Raw genomic sequence first — 12,712 nt, 5'->3', positions numbered from 1 at the left:
GCCAAGGGTTACCTTTGAAACAGCCGCAGGGAATATGCTGGGTCTACGTTCGTCGTGCCATCGACCCCTAAACTGCAAACTCATCAAATCCCCGAAGTGGCGCCTCTAAAAAGAGATGCCGCGCCGACTTGGAACATTCTACAGGGAACGGAACTGAGTCTTGGCAAGACTGTCAGAGTGCCAGACCGCTTTCCGTGCCGCATGTGATTTACCGACGAATAGCAGCAACAAGCGCTAGCTGCTAGGCCTTGAAAACAGGCACTGCCTCAGTCTTATGTGAGCGACCACCACAGCCACACATAGAGCCCCAGAAACCGGGGTGCTGTTCCTGAAAATAAAAGCAAGCACATAGGCGACGTCTTCGGTATCTTCGGCCCACTACGGGCACAGCAAAACCTGGTCAGATGCACCTGAGAAATCACTCACCAAGCCAGGGACGTCGTCGGCCATTACTATTTCCGGCTGCGCACACACGGGCATGTGACACTACGGATATTGCAGTTAGTCGCTATTGATTCCACCAGTGGCCACTAAAGAGTCAGCTTGACTATCTACCGCCAGGCTGCACCTGGATATGCCACTTTACTGACATTCTTTAGACTTATGGGAACGTGGCAATTTGTTCTTCCTCTACCCTTGACGTCCCTTCATTACAGTTTCTAAGGCAAGCTACCTCCCGTTTTGAGCTAGGGGTGCACTAACGGCACTGGTGGAAGCGCACTGTCTCTTTCGTTGCTTCCGAATCTGTGCTCGCTGGTGGGTTGCTTGCAGCAACTGTAACCTCAGGCTCTGGGGGAGGCGTTGGTGGCTTCTCAGGGCGCGGCTTTGCTCCGTATTTAAGCAACAACAAGTAGACTGAAGCGCAGTTGAAGCAGCAAATGATGGACCCCAAAGAGGCCACGAATACTCTGCGGCACGCTACTACGTTGACGGAGAGCGGAGAGCAATATAGGCCCGAGGAGCAGTGCACGAGATCACGACCCACATACGTAAGGCATCAACGAAAACTGGGGATCTAAGCCGTACGTGGAGATCCTTTTTCGCAACGGTCCAGAGCAGTGCGGCCTTCATTGTCTTCGTCATTGATGCTTTTGTTGGCTCCTCTCTCTAGCATTGCCTGGACCCAGTCCTCGGGGACCTGAAACGCCGCATGCAGTCAACCGGAGACTATGGCACGCATTATTTATGGGCATTTAAATGAGCCACACATTCAAAGCAGGACACAGGAAATGGAGCTGTTGGCCCTTGCCTGTTGGTCGCATGCAGTCATCAAAGCTGTGGTGCCATCTGTGGCCTTTGTGTTCAGGTCAAGATCTTGTTGTGGAAGGAGGTATTCGACGACTTTTTTCTTTTGTAGCATCAGCGCCATCTGCAGCAGCGTATATTTTGACGCGTTCGATCTGAAAAGCACAACACAGCAAAAAAGCATGGAGAGAAACATTGCATATATCAGGCACTCCCGTCGGTAAACTGATTGTACAGAAGGAGGGCAAAGTGCGAATGGCGTGTCGGGTTTAGCTAATCTAGAAATTTTAAGATATGCGATTGGTGCTCTTAAATGCTCGGCGTAGCAGCTGATCTTACTCATCATTCATGTCGGACACCGGCTGATTCCAGTAACGTTTCATAGCCTTCACAGTCCCCAAGGAGCCGTCTGTGAAATATGCAGACAAGAAGCAGCCACAGTGCTCGTTGAAGAAACTTCATCGAGTCAGAGTCGCATTAACAGCCTACTGCATACTGGGGAGTGCTTTCGTTGAACACCAGTCGATCTCAGGGGCCCTTCTTCCTCCGAAATGTTGCCATTGGATGTACGAGGCATTTAAAACGAACAACGTTACATTTCTCACTAATGTCTGGCTGCACTTCATGGGTCTAAAGAGGCGCCCCCCCATCTACCGGCAGCTGCGGGTGTTCGAATAGGGTAGTCCCAATAACGTCATGGGCTGCACAGCTTACTGGCTATGACTGACTTCTCTATGTGAAAGGTCGCCATCTTGACACTCGCCGCAGACGCAGCCGCTCAGGGGATGGTCTGAAATCGCAAAATGGCGATGAAGAGGTACTATCTTCTAGCAGGGGTTGGGGTGAAAATGGCCTAAGAAGAATCGATAGGCAAAACCTAAGCCTATGTCCAGGCACCGAGAGAAGGTAGCAATAGTTACACGCCCCAGAAAGGCTCTGATCAGCTGTTACGCCTGCGATGACATGGGGATTGCCGGATCTTGTTCTAACTGTCCCGCGCTTTTGGTGGATGAGGCAGGCTCTGGTTCCAGCTGGTGTAAACGTACGCTCGTGCGCCGGGAGAATAGTGTCCTCAGCGAATTTGTGCTGAGTCGAATGGCTTCGATTATCGGAAGCAGTCTGCTGCCACCCAGTCGAGCCAGTCCACTGTTCCCTGAGCTCTTGCTTCTTCGCTTTTGCTTAAAGACTATTTACTTCACAGCTTTAACATGCAGTTTGCCTAGAAAGCGACTATGCTCAAGTGGTTGGAGACCCTGCTGACAGTAGCTGCGATGGTCGATGGGGAGCCCGCAACTGTGAGCCAACGCTGCAGGTCGAACCACTGGACCCAAATGCACTACTTGGCAGCAGGAAGATGGTTAATTTGCAGTTGTTGTCTATTTTTTGCTGACTCCACATAAGTTTGTAAGTAAATCTTCCTTAATGTGTGGCATGCTCCACGTACGGTGAGCCAGAAAGCGGGAACCCCTGCGGAAGTTGGAACTGTTGCGCTAGCAGCATCATGGAATGGGCTAAGATACAAAAACACACGAAACCAATCCATTCTGCCTTCTTTACTCACTAGCCATATTAATAACAAGGACTATATGCAGCTTAGTGTGGAGCGGGGCGGCAGTGGCCTGTGTCAGTTACCTTCATGTGTACTGGGATCTGTGGTTACTTTTTGCCAATTTTGCCTTCTCCAAGAGAACCATGACAGCTTGTTCATGAATGGATAACACTACGGTCGCGCGAAAAGTTCCCAAGTTGGCTCTCTGTGGTGCTAGGGTCACGTGCGTATGTTGCCGTCTCCAAGTGTGGCGCGGAAGTCTTCAGCGTCAAGGAAGGTTCGTTCCTTTCCATGTTGCACATATAAGTCCCCTAATGGGCTCAGTCTTACTAGCTTGCAACAGTAAGAAAAGCTTAAAACGTAGATGACAAGGGGGCACGGGCCTGGAACGTTGCTCTATGAAGACGCAACATGAAGCGTCGCGGAACGGCTGGCGTTTCTCGGCTCGGAAGGTGGAAATCAGTTTTGAAGTTAGATGTATTTGCGTTGGAGTGGGCAGCTATGGAAGTAAAAATATCCACGCCGCGCTTACCACGCACATTAGAATGGCAAGCTGCGTCTTCAGATGACACGCCGGCGCAGCGCGAGTGCGTTGCAGCTGCTGGGGTAAGTAACGGCCCAGTATAACTGCCCTTCTAATTTGGACTCCGTACCTTACCAGTACACTGTAATATTCATCTCAGCGTTGCTGCGAAATAAAGTTCCTGCTTCGCAGCGGTGGTGCCTTTGCAAAACAAGCACGAGCAGCAGCAGGTAAACGCATGAACCGCAGCAACGATATAAGGGAGTGGGAATCAAGCCTACTGAGGGATTTGAAGAAGTCAACTAGAACGGAAAAACTTTCTTCATTCCTTGATGACAGAGCAACCAAGATTCTGGCTGGAACTGCAACTCCCTTTTCTGGTTAATGTCACTTTACCTGCAACTGAAAGGCATTTCCGGCCGCGAATAGCAGCCGCACATGACAGGTGCGTCTCCAATGGAGAATGAGCATTCAGCAGAATTTTTTGCGTTGCTTCTCACGAATCTAAGAAAACTCCCAACGAACCAAACCAAAAGGAGAGCAAGAACCATACTCGGGCTAAACGGCTTAGAAGGAAAAACGGAAGTCGTAGGGACAGACAGTAATACTGCACATTGGACGGGAAGGAAGGAAAAAAGGGAACCTTTTGAAGGATAAACTTCTGTTTTCGAAATTTTGCAACGCGTGTATCATGTTTCACTTATACTCTTTGGAGACGGCGCTTTGGTCTTACGTATGATTCCTCTTGGATAAGGCGTCCTCCTTACCGTCACTGCAGTGACACTCTAATTCCAACTGGCTGGTTCCATTTCGCATCTCAGATTTGCTTTTGGGATAGACTTCAGCCTGCCGTTTGCATTCAGTTGTGTGCGCTCCTCTATGAACACAAAAATTATTGACGGCCCCTCAAGCATGTGACTCAGTTTGTCTTCTCTCTGGAGCTACAACATTATTGGGGAGGGCTGGCTTTCTTCTCTAGCCCTGGTGATGAGACTTGGCCTTGGCTAGCAGCTGTTGAAATGGTGGGGTGGCGCTTGCCGCATAACGCCACTGTGGGGTACACGAGACTTCTTCGAGCGACAATTTTTGTGAAACCGCGTTCTTATTCTCATCTTTCTTTTAGCAACACTTTTTACTTGCAAAATTTCGAGTCGCGAAGCTCTAAAGTAGGCTTGCGATGCCTTGTAGAGCCTAAGAGACATCTAGACCTTCTCCTCTGCTGAAGTGCACCGTCCACAGTAATTCGGATGCTACAGTGATTTCTCAACCATGATGATCCATAGACGGATTGCTTGCCCAAAGCCCGCAACCGAATGGAAGATGCCGAAGCCAAGTGATTACTGTCGCATCCGAGTGAAGAAACGGAGACTGTGGGAGTGTGAGCTGTCGCACTCTAGTTGGGTCTTAAATCTTCACACACATCAGTTGTTGTTTTTTTCGTTTTTGTCTTGGCAGTGTACTTCTGCTCCTGTTCGTACGATGGCTTAAGCAATTGGCCCATCCCGTTGAAGGTATCGGAGTGTTTAGAGCTTACGGCCAAAACCAACGGACTAAACCTCGTTCATTTCTATACGCAAGGATGCCTCTTCCTGACGTAGTGATTCATCCATACCCTTCTTGTTTTGGTGAGGGACAGTTTTATCTCCTGCGAGCCCAGTGTGTCCCCAGCTGGTTGGAACAGCGAATTGAATACATTTTTGGCGATCCTCCACACCTTCATGGAAAAAAACGTGGGAAACCCAATTTTTTTGCATAATGCAAAGCTGTTTATTTCCTTCAGCAGGTAACAAGCTCAAAGCCAATGCCCTGCAGCAGCGAGCGACAAAGTTGGTGGCCTGTCTGCTGCTTCTGTATAGGTGACTATCAAGAAGTAACGCTGAAGCATTTAAGCCAGACTTCACTCGTTCGTGAAGTATTTCTACGTTCTGTTTACTTCTTTTTCAAGGTTAGTGTGCAGCAGAGCCGCTGGACGGGCATCACTGTCGGCGACGGTCATGGTAGCAACTAACTCGATTGCCCATCGTGTTATCCCCCTGCCTAAAACACATCTTGAGTGTTACCGATGTACACTTGTCAGCAGTACACATCCTTTTCATTTTAGGAGCATAATCGTACTTTTAAAGTTTTTATTTTCTCTGTTGTGTAGGCAACGCCGCAGATTAAGGTCCTTTCCTTGCATGCCCATCGAGATGTGTCTAAGCAGGCCGCCGTGAGCAGATTACGTGGGTACTGACCTTCTCAATTATCCCTCATTTACTGCAGCTCCTGAACGTTTCCTTGAAGATGGATAACCTCTTGGTGAGGCTGAGCACTCCCCGGCTTGATACTATACCTGAATTAGTGCTTTGATTCGCATTTTACGGCGCTCTGGGTAAAATGTAGCTCATCTTCACCACTTGAGTGAGCTCACTATGCTCAGTAGGGACCAAGCAGTGCAAATACCGTCATTATAGGGGGATTTCAGGAGACGTAGTCCAAGGGGTCCATCTTTGTCAGTTTTCCCTTCTCAGGACCCCCGTACCAAGCATCTTTACGTCAGCCCGTGCTCACCCTACCGTCACTTCGTTGAAGAACAGCCTAGCAGGCAGCAGTTGTACGACACCGTAACACGTGAGTGAGCCTTGACATCTGGAAGTTCTCTAGCACTACTCCACTATGCTTTTGAGAGGCTATGACGCATGTGACTCAAGGGCTCCGGCAGATTTGCCGGCATGAATGGAACCGAACCTGAGAGGCAGAGGCATTCATTCATATAATTTCCATTACAACGCGCTGAATGTGTAACGCGCAGAAGGAGACCTGGAGAGTTTGCGTAACTATCGCGCCTTTTGGAACATCCCCATCTGTACCTACAAACAGCCGTAAGTTGTTCAGTTACCCGGAGATAATTCTGCATTGACTGCAAAAGTATCTCGTTTCTGCAGACATTTCTGGCTTTTCAGCAGCTTAGCGACCAGTTGTCGAACTCCAAATCATTGCTGTTGTGGCTTTCCATGAGACTACGGGTGCTTATCATCGGGCCACTCCCTTTTCCCTTTCTTTGTCCTTGCATCAGGGGCTATGGAGAGATCTTTACAACCCCTCAGCTGTGTCTACTTCACCAGCAAGAACGGCTTGTAAATTATCTCCTGGCAGACCCTGGCACTGACGTGGAAGCAAGGTCATACCCTAGTGCCTGGACGCTGCTGATGATCGCGTGCGCTAAAAATGTAAATCTACTCCTCAATGCTTCGTCCTTCTGCTATTTTGAGAATTTCACAGCTTCCAAACAAAGCCCAGTGCAGTTTCACCTCAACCGACACTATGTACAGCGTCTTATGCTGGTACCAACCTCTCCAAAACGATTTCCGCATAAAGGCTGTTGATTTCCTGACGCATTGTTTCAGGCTTGTCTGGGCATTATTAGCCTTATTATACAACGCCGCAGTAGCAGAGAGTATATTAACGCCATCAGTGCTTCTGGTAACACCGCATTGGATTGTACCTATCCGGGCAGCAGTGGTAAGGAGCATGTGACTCCTAGGGTAGCTTGTAGCTCATCTTTGCTGTACAGTGGCCAAGTATTAGTTGATCCGAAATCTGAATGCATAATTTAGATGTCTTGAGTGGCGCTTTTTGGTTTCCTGCTCAGTTTACTTATTCCTTCTTGACCATGGGGCTCTCTTATCAGAAGATATAATTGGGCATTCAAGCTCTGGGGCCGCTGAAGCGGTTTGCAACGACATCGGTGTGAAAGCAAGCGAGGCAAAGACACACGCTGATATGATGCCAGAAGTGTCTCAAACGAAAGGAAGCGACGTAGGTCAGGCACAGTTGCAAGGACACCCGGATGGAAATAGTTTTGAAGCGGCTTCAGCTTCTGAGAAATGGAAAGCTCCTAAAGACCGTCGAAAACAGGCTTCGAAAATCTCTGTTCGCAGCGGCACACTGGTACATACACAGGTGGGCACTCCCCAGAGCGCAGCGTCAACTACATGCCTTCCGGAAGCACCCGTTTTCACAAAGACCGGATCACCAGCACCTTTGGAACGGCGTGCTGAGAAGAAGAAAAAAAGGAGCAAGGTGTCAGCCGGCAACATGAGAGGATGTGCAGAGCCTGCTCTAGTACGTGTCCATAGCGATCCAGTGAAAGGAAAAGACAAGAACAATGCCGAATCTGCTGAAACTAGTTCACCCTCAAATGCACCTGGCAGGACACCAGGAGGCTTACTGCATACTAAAACGACAGGTACTTTGATGGAAGCAGCTGCTAAGAAATTTGCAGTTGATGAAACCGACTCCATGATCCGCGGAACCTCATCTTTAGGCAGTGCTTCCGCGCCTGTCGTGCAAAGCGTAAACACTCAAAGCGACGATTTCTCTGCATCGTTGGATCCAAACACAACTTCGGTAATAGGCACGAAGAGCTCTCTGCCAGTGTCAACTTCAGTACAAGTGGATGGACTCGCTCTGACAGGATCTAAGGCAGGCCCCTTGACAGAATCTAAGGGGCATGGGACTTCACCAAAACAGCATTTTAGCCTTGCATCGACGGACAAATTAGGCCAGCAATCAAAAAACTTTGGCAACGTCCGTGCTGGCCAGGACAACGAGCCGGAGCATTCACTTTGGGACCATCGCAAGTGCACGAATAGCCGATCTTTCTCCGAAACGGAGAGCTCCTGTTTGCCATTAGACGTGAAAGGACAATCCTCTCAGCCTGAAGCCCGATCGACACAGCAAAGAGCGGACAGCTCGGCCCTTTCAGCCGAAAGTCCAGCAGAAATTTGCGGAGGAGGTGATGTGCAGAGCTTGCCAACGGGAAGCTCAAATAAGGCGTCTCTTGGTGCTAAGGAGGAAAATCCACACTTGTTGAGAAAAGCATCGAGAGTCAAAGCTGCAAAGTCGTCTGTGGCAGCTCCTGTTTTAGACGAAGGCGTAAGGCAGTTCACTGAGGTTTTAGGGGTTTCATCTGCATCGCGCTTGTCTAAGACATACTCTTTGCCATCTCAGAAAAATGGAACCAAAAGCCTGGAGACTCTGGGGAAGAAGCCTGTGGGTACAACGTTAGGCAATCAGCTGTACGAAGCAGCAACAAACAAGCCACAAGCATCAGCGCAAGCCGTAGAGTCCACCAAGCACCCGTTCGAAACGGGGCAATCACTGAGCAGAGGGCCCGAGCATACGCCGTGCGATACTGAACATGCTGCGGCAGTTGTGACAAACGTGGACACGCTTGTACACAAGCCTATCCCAGCTACGTCCAGGATCTCTTCCCGGCTGCCGACGATGCCAACACCCTCCAGGCAATCTGGAGTCAATCCACTAGCCAAAATGTGACAGACCCACATGACCGTTGGTTGGCATCTTTTTCGCACTGGCTTCACGCCAACAACTGTCTGTGCAATTGCAAGCAAGGCCCCAGGTAAGGCAGGCAAATGCCACGAGAAAACTCAGGGTGCGTGCTTATGGCATGAATGCAGCCACATGAGGGCGTGTTGCAACCAATCGAAGCACCGTCTCTGATGGAAGCATAAGCGGAACAGCATGAAAGCCTGCCCCAACCTTAGCGTCGAATTCAATGCTCATGCTTCTCTGGACGCTCGGAGATGCAGAGGACGACCAGTTTGCCTGACGCAATGTTCAGCTGTTGAACACCAGCTTATGTGGAGACAAGCTCCATAATACTAGGAGAAAGAACGTTCCCTCCACACACGACGCACCCACATAGGCCGGAACTAGGCTTCAGCGTGGCTCCGCTCCATGGTATGGTTTTACTCCCTCAGGGCTTCGGTTCATGGAATGGACAATGCAGAGTACTGCAGCAACTCCACGACTGGAGAATTACGAGGTACTTGGCAAAGGGAAAAACGGATGAGTTGTGGGAAAGAAAATGTAGTCGTCGTACCCACGAAATTCTTCTTGAGACATTGCGGGGGCGGGTTACTTTTAATGCTCGCCGGAATCCTGGTCAGGTTGACTGGCTCAACAATTGTAGTGCGAAACAGAGATATGCGACTTCAACAGCTCAATGCTCCTTCAAAAAGATGAACCACTTGAGGGGCGTGAGGCCGGCAACCCCAGCATGCTAAGCTGGCTTTAATATCCTACAAAAGGCTGACTCCAAATCCACAATTTCCCTTGACGATCCGAAAATCCAGCTACTTTGTCACTCCTGCAGCTTCACCTTAGACTGCACGGTATCTGCAAGTACTACCACGCTGCGTTGTGCATAAACTCCCTCTGTCTTCACTTTCCTCTCAGCTACTGCATTGTTACCTTCTTCTTTCGAGCCTTCGCTGGGAAGCTCCACACTGTCTGTGTAGAGGAATGGCTCCAGTTTCAGTGATCCCGAAAGCGAACAAAAGAGAGGAGCCGGCACTGGCTCAACAATGAACCCTCCAGCTGACAAGTGCGAATTTGGTGGATCGGTTTGATGCCTTGAGTAAACAGAAGTCTCTCCAGCAAAGGATGTAGCTACAAGAGGCTGGTGGTTGCGCCTCGCGCGCAACCTGACAGTTGCCACTGCTGCTTCAATAGCTTGCGAATTCCACAGCCGTGGAGAGCGTCTTCGTTTCAGCCAAGAAAGGGGAACAGTTACGTTGGTGTCAGCACCACCCGCGGAGCTAAAATTTTGTTGAAGCAGGTGCACATGAAGGCGGTTTGCTGAGCTGTATGGGTTCAGCGTCCAACGTGGCCGCTTTCCTGGGACACTAAGCTGCTGTATTGATCCTGAGTTGTTCATTTTAGTGAGGCAAGAGGCACTTAGGTTTCACAGTGTGCAGAGTACTGTCTCGTATGAACGTGCAATAAATGGTCCGCTTGCTCATATTTAATATTTAGGTCCAGCGAACTGCAGTTAACTCCCACACGCAATGGGTAAAAGCAGTGGACTGGAAGAGCCCGGAACCCCTTTCTTCGTGTTTTTTCTTGTCCACTCTTGGGATAGTAAACGCTAAGCGACGATGTTTAATCCCTGACCAAACACAACACCACGGTCACTAGTTACAGCAGAGAATTCAGCGTCGCACTTGCTCCTTCTTGCGCGCCATGCAAAAACAAGCAAACATATCTCATAAAAAAGACTCAGAAATGCAATTCAGGTAGTTTTCCAGTGCAATAACGAACGCCAGTGTCGCTTCAGAGAAAGGCTGGATGGCAGAGCTCGACAACGCAGGGTGAGAGCCACTATAGCTTGGTCTCTTGCTGTTTCGCGTGGACTCCAGGCCAATAATATGTCAATGCGGAAAGCGGGGAGACGCATCATTCAAACGATTTGAGCGCGCTAAACAACTCTGTCTCTCCAGCCCCGACGGCGGTGAATTCCGTCGATCACCTTCTCCTAAACTGCGCCTCCATTCATTCAGTCCCTCCCTACACAAATACTTCTGACTAGATCTGTGGCACATCGCCGTTTCTATCGCTTTAACACGGAAGCGCAGCCTGTTCTAGTAGTCTTTCATCGGCTAACTACCCGCCTATCGATGACCGTGCCCAAGTCGCCTTGCCAGTAACAATTAAGCTGTCACACCAAGCTGTACCCTCGGTAAATTTACTCGAATTTTTCCCTTTACGCTCCAAAAAGACACGTACTTAGCTCCAAAGACAACACCAAATCCTTTTTTGCCAGAGTTCCAGATTCATGCGCCACTGTCTTGGCAGTTTGAGGAGGCGGAGGCGATGAAAACAGCCCTAGGTCGGCAGAGCTCTTGAGCTACTGGCTGTTTTCAATCGAGAATCTTTCGTGTTCAGCGTCTCTTATTAATCTCAGGACAGCGTCTCTACGACCGTGCAGTTTGAATCAGCGGAACTCGCCGAACTGATCAAATTTCCACGGACACCAAATGGAGAATAGCCGAAAGGATGTTTTACAAGCCAGAGGCTTAAAGGAGAGACCAACAACCACGCTGCAATTATGCCAAGCAGATGAAAGGGGGCCGATGATGTCAACGCCTGTCCCAGTGAAGCGAATTACGACAACAGTATGTTTGCGCAGCTGAGTAGCGCCCTTTCTTACTCGTAGTACAGTTAACTGCCTAATGCTGTCTATGAAATGGCTCCTGTGAGCATCTAGCTGGTTGACAGCCATCGCTGTCCAGTTTCCAAAGGGAAAACTTCCTAGGTATCACTTTTGGATTGTGAGTTGTTTTGACAATCGTCCCCAGGTTTTCGCCGCTCCACGTCTTTCGCCAACGTATGTTGACGTCCCCGTACCCATTTATGTGCCGCGTTATGTTGAGGTCCCAGTTCCTGTGGCAAAGCTAGACACGCATATTACGCAGACGCCACTGCAGTAGCGGCGCCGCATGTTGCTCGCAGTAAGCAACCTATACAGGAAGCTTCTCGGTAGGGAGACAACGGGATATTTACTTGATGCGTATGATGACTAAACCAGGCATACGCGCAGCCGACAAGTTGCGTGACTGACGTGCAGACGTTGCCGCACCAGGGCATTAAAACTGTGCACTACGCAGGTTGGGTGGGAGCCATCTGGCCTAATAATTCCATGAATTTGAGGGGGAATGGATTTAGAAAGAATGCAAAACTATGCTGATAAATCCTCCATACGCAAGCCTTGCTCCTTTTTGCCGGAGCAGGCGAAGCACAACACTTTAACCTGAATGGATTATGACTGCAGCTCTCGTTCTCATTTCTGTTCACTTACTTGTTCAAAGAGCACGATTTGCTTTTATTAGACTGCATATAAACTTTTTAGCGTCAAAGTTGTGCAGGTAAAGAGTCTGCCTCCGTAGCGTTGGCACTTTGTGTGGCAGCAGTTATCACGGCGCAACCCATGCAGAAACAACAAATTTAACTTAAAGACTTTCCATGAGACTGTCTTATAATGCATGTGGGATGAAGCGCAGAACAAATTTCGATCAGCTTTCTGTATATTGTGCCCTAACGGAGGGACAGGAAGCTTGAGGGTTGCAAGAACTGTTTGGTCGCAGCTCATTGTGGAGGATGGTGCTGTTTGTACAACGCCCAGCGATGCGTCGTAGAGTCTCATGCCAGGCTTCTTAGCCATGAAGAAGCTATCTGCAAAATTCGCTCGTGGGGAGTGACCCATGGGAATTGGTTATCCGGGAGCTTTTGGGAGTGTTTCACGAAGTGATGACAGAATAACTGCTAGCCAGCGAAAATCTATGGCTCTGGAGTAGATAAAGGTTCTCAACCTGACTGAAAGGTGCTGAGCTTTAGTTATTCGTCTGGTGCAGCCACTACTATTAGTTGGGTGTGCCAGAGTGACCGGGAGTGGTAGTCAGTTCATAGGATAGAGCTTCAGCATTACAACAAGCGATTCAATTTTGTTGCATAGGAGGTTGCTTTTCTTTTATTGGCCTGGAACTGTCCGTGGATGCAGTTTAAGGAGGTGACCCTACTGGAAATAACGTTGAGGCTGACCAGACGCACCC

The 12,712-nt window shown here is 49.3% G+C and overlaps 3 protein-coding genes across 3 annotated transcripts; 1 reads left to right on the top strand and 2 right to left on the bottom strand.

The window, feature by feature from the left end:
• Positions 1-241: 241 nt before the first annotated feature.
• Positions 242-1,114, bottom strand: ENH_00022690 (ankyrin repeat-containing protein, putative; the record flags this gene model as incomplete). Its single annotated transcript, XM_013584559.1, has 4 exons — positions 242-328; positions 427-462; positions 722-855; positions 1,027-1,114. The coding sequence occupies 4 exons, from the start codon at positions 1,112-1,114 to the stop codon at positions 242-244; spliced, it is 345 nt and encodes a 114-aa protein (XP_013440013.1).
• A 96-nt stretch (positions 1,115-1,210) lies between these two features.
• ENH_00022680 (hypothetical protein) lies at positions 1,211-1,996 on the bottom strand (the record flags this gene model as incomplete). Its single annotated transcript, XM_013584558.1, has 3 exons — positions 1,211-1,400; positions 1,585-1,654; positions 1,960-1,996. 3 exons carry the CDS (start codon positions 1,994-1,996, stop codon positions 1,211-1,213), a joined length of 297 nt encoding a protein of 98 aa, XP_013440012.1.
• Positions 1,997-7,079: 5,083 nt separating this feature from the next.
• On the top strand, positions 7,080-8,636 carry ENH_00022670 (hypothetical protein, conserved; the record flags this gene model as incomplete). The annotated part of the gene is made up of 1 exon (XM_013584557.1): positions 7,080-8,636. One exon carries the CDS (start codon positions 7,080-7,082, stop codon positions 8,634-8,636), a length of 1,557 nt encoding a protein of 518 aa, XP_013440011.1.
• Between the last annotated feature and the right edge of the window lie 4,076 nt (positions 8,637-12,712).

This window comes from Eimeria necatrix, genomic scaffold, assembly GCF_000499385.1.
Source record: "Eimeria necatrix Houghton genomic scaffold, Enh_scaff17, whole genome shotgun sequence".
Classification (NCBI taxonomy): Eukaryota; Apicomplexa; class Conoidasida; order Eucoccidiorida; family Eimeriidae; genus Eimeria; species Eimeria necatrix.
This window is presented reverse-complemented; position numbering and strand designations above follow the sequence as displayed.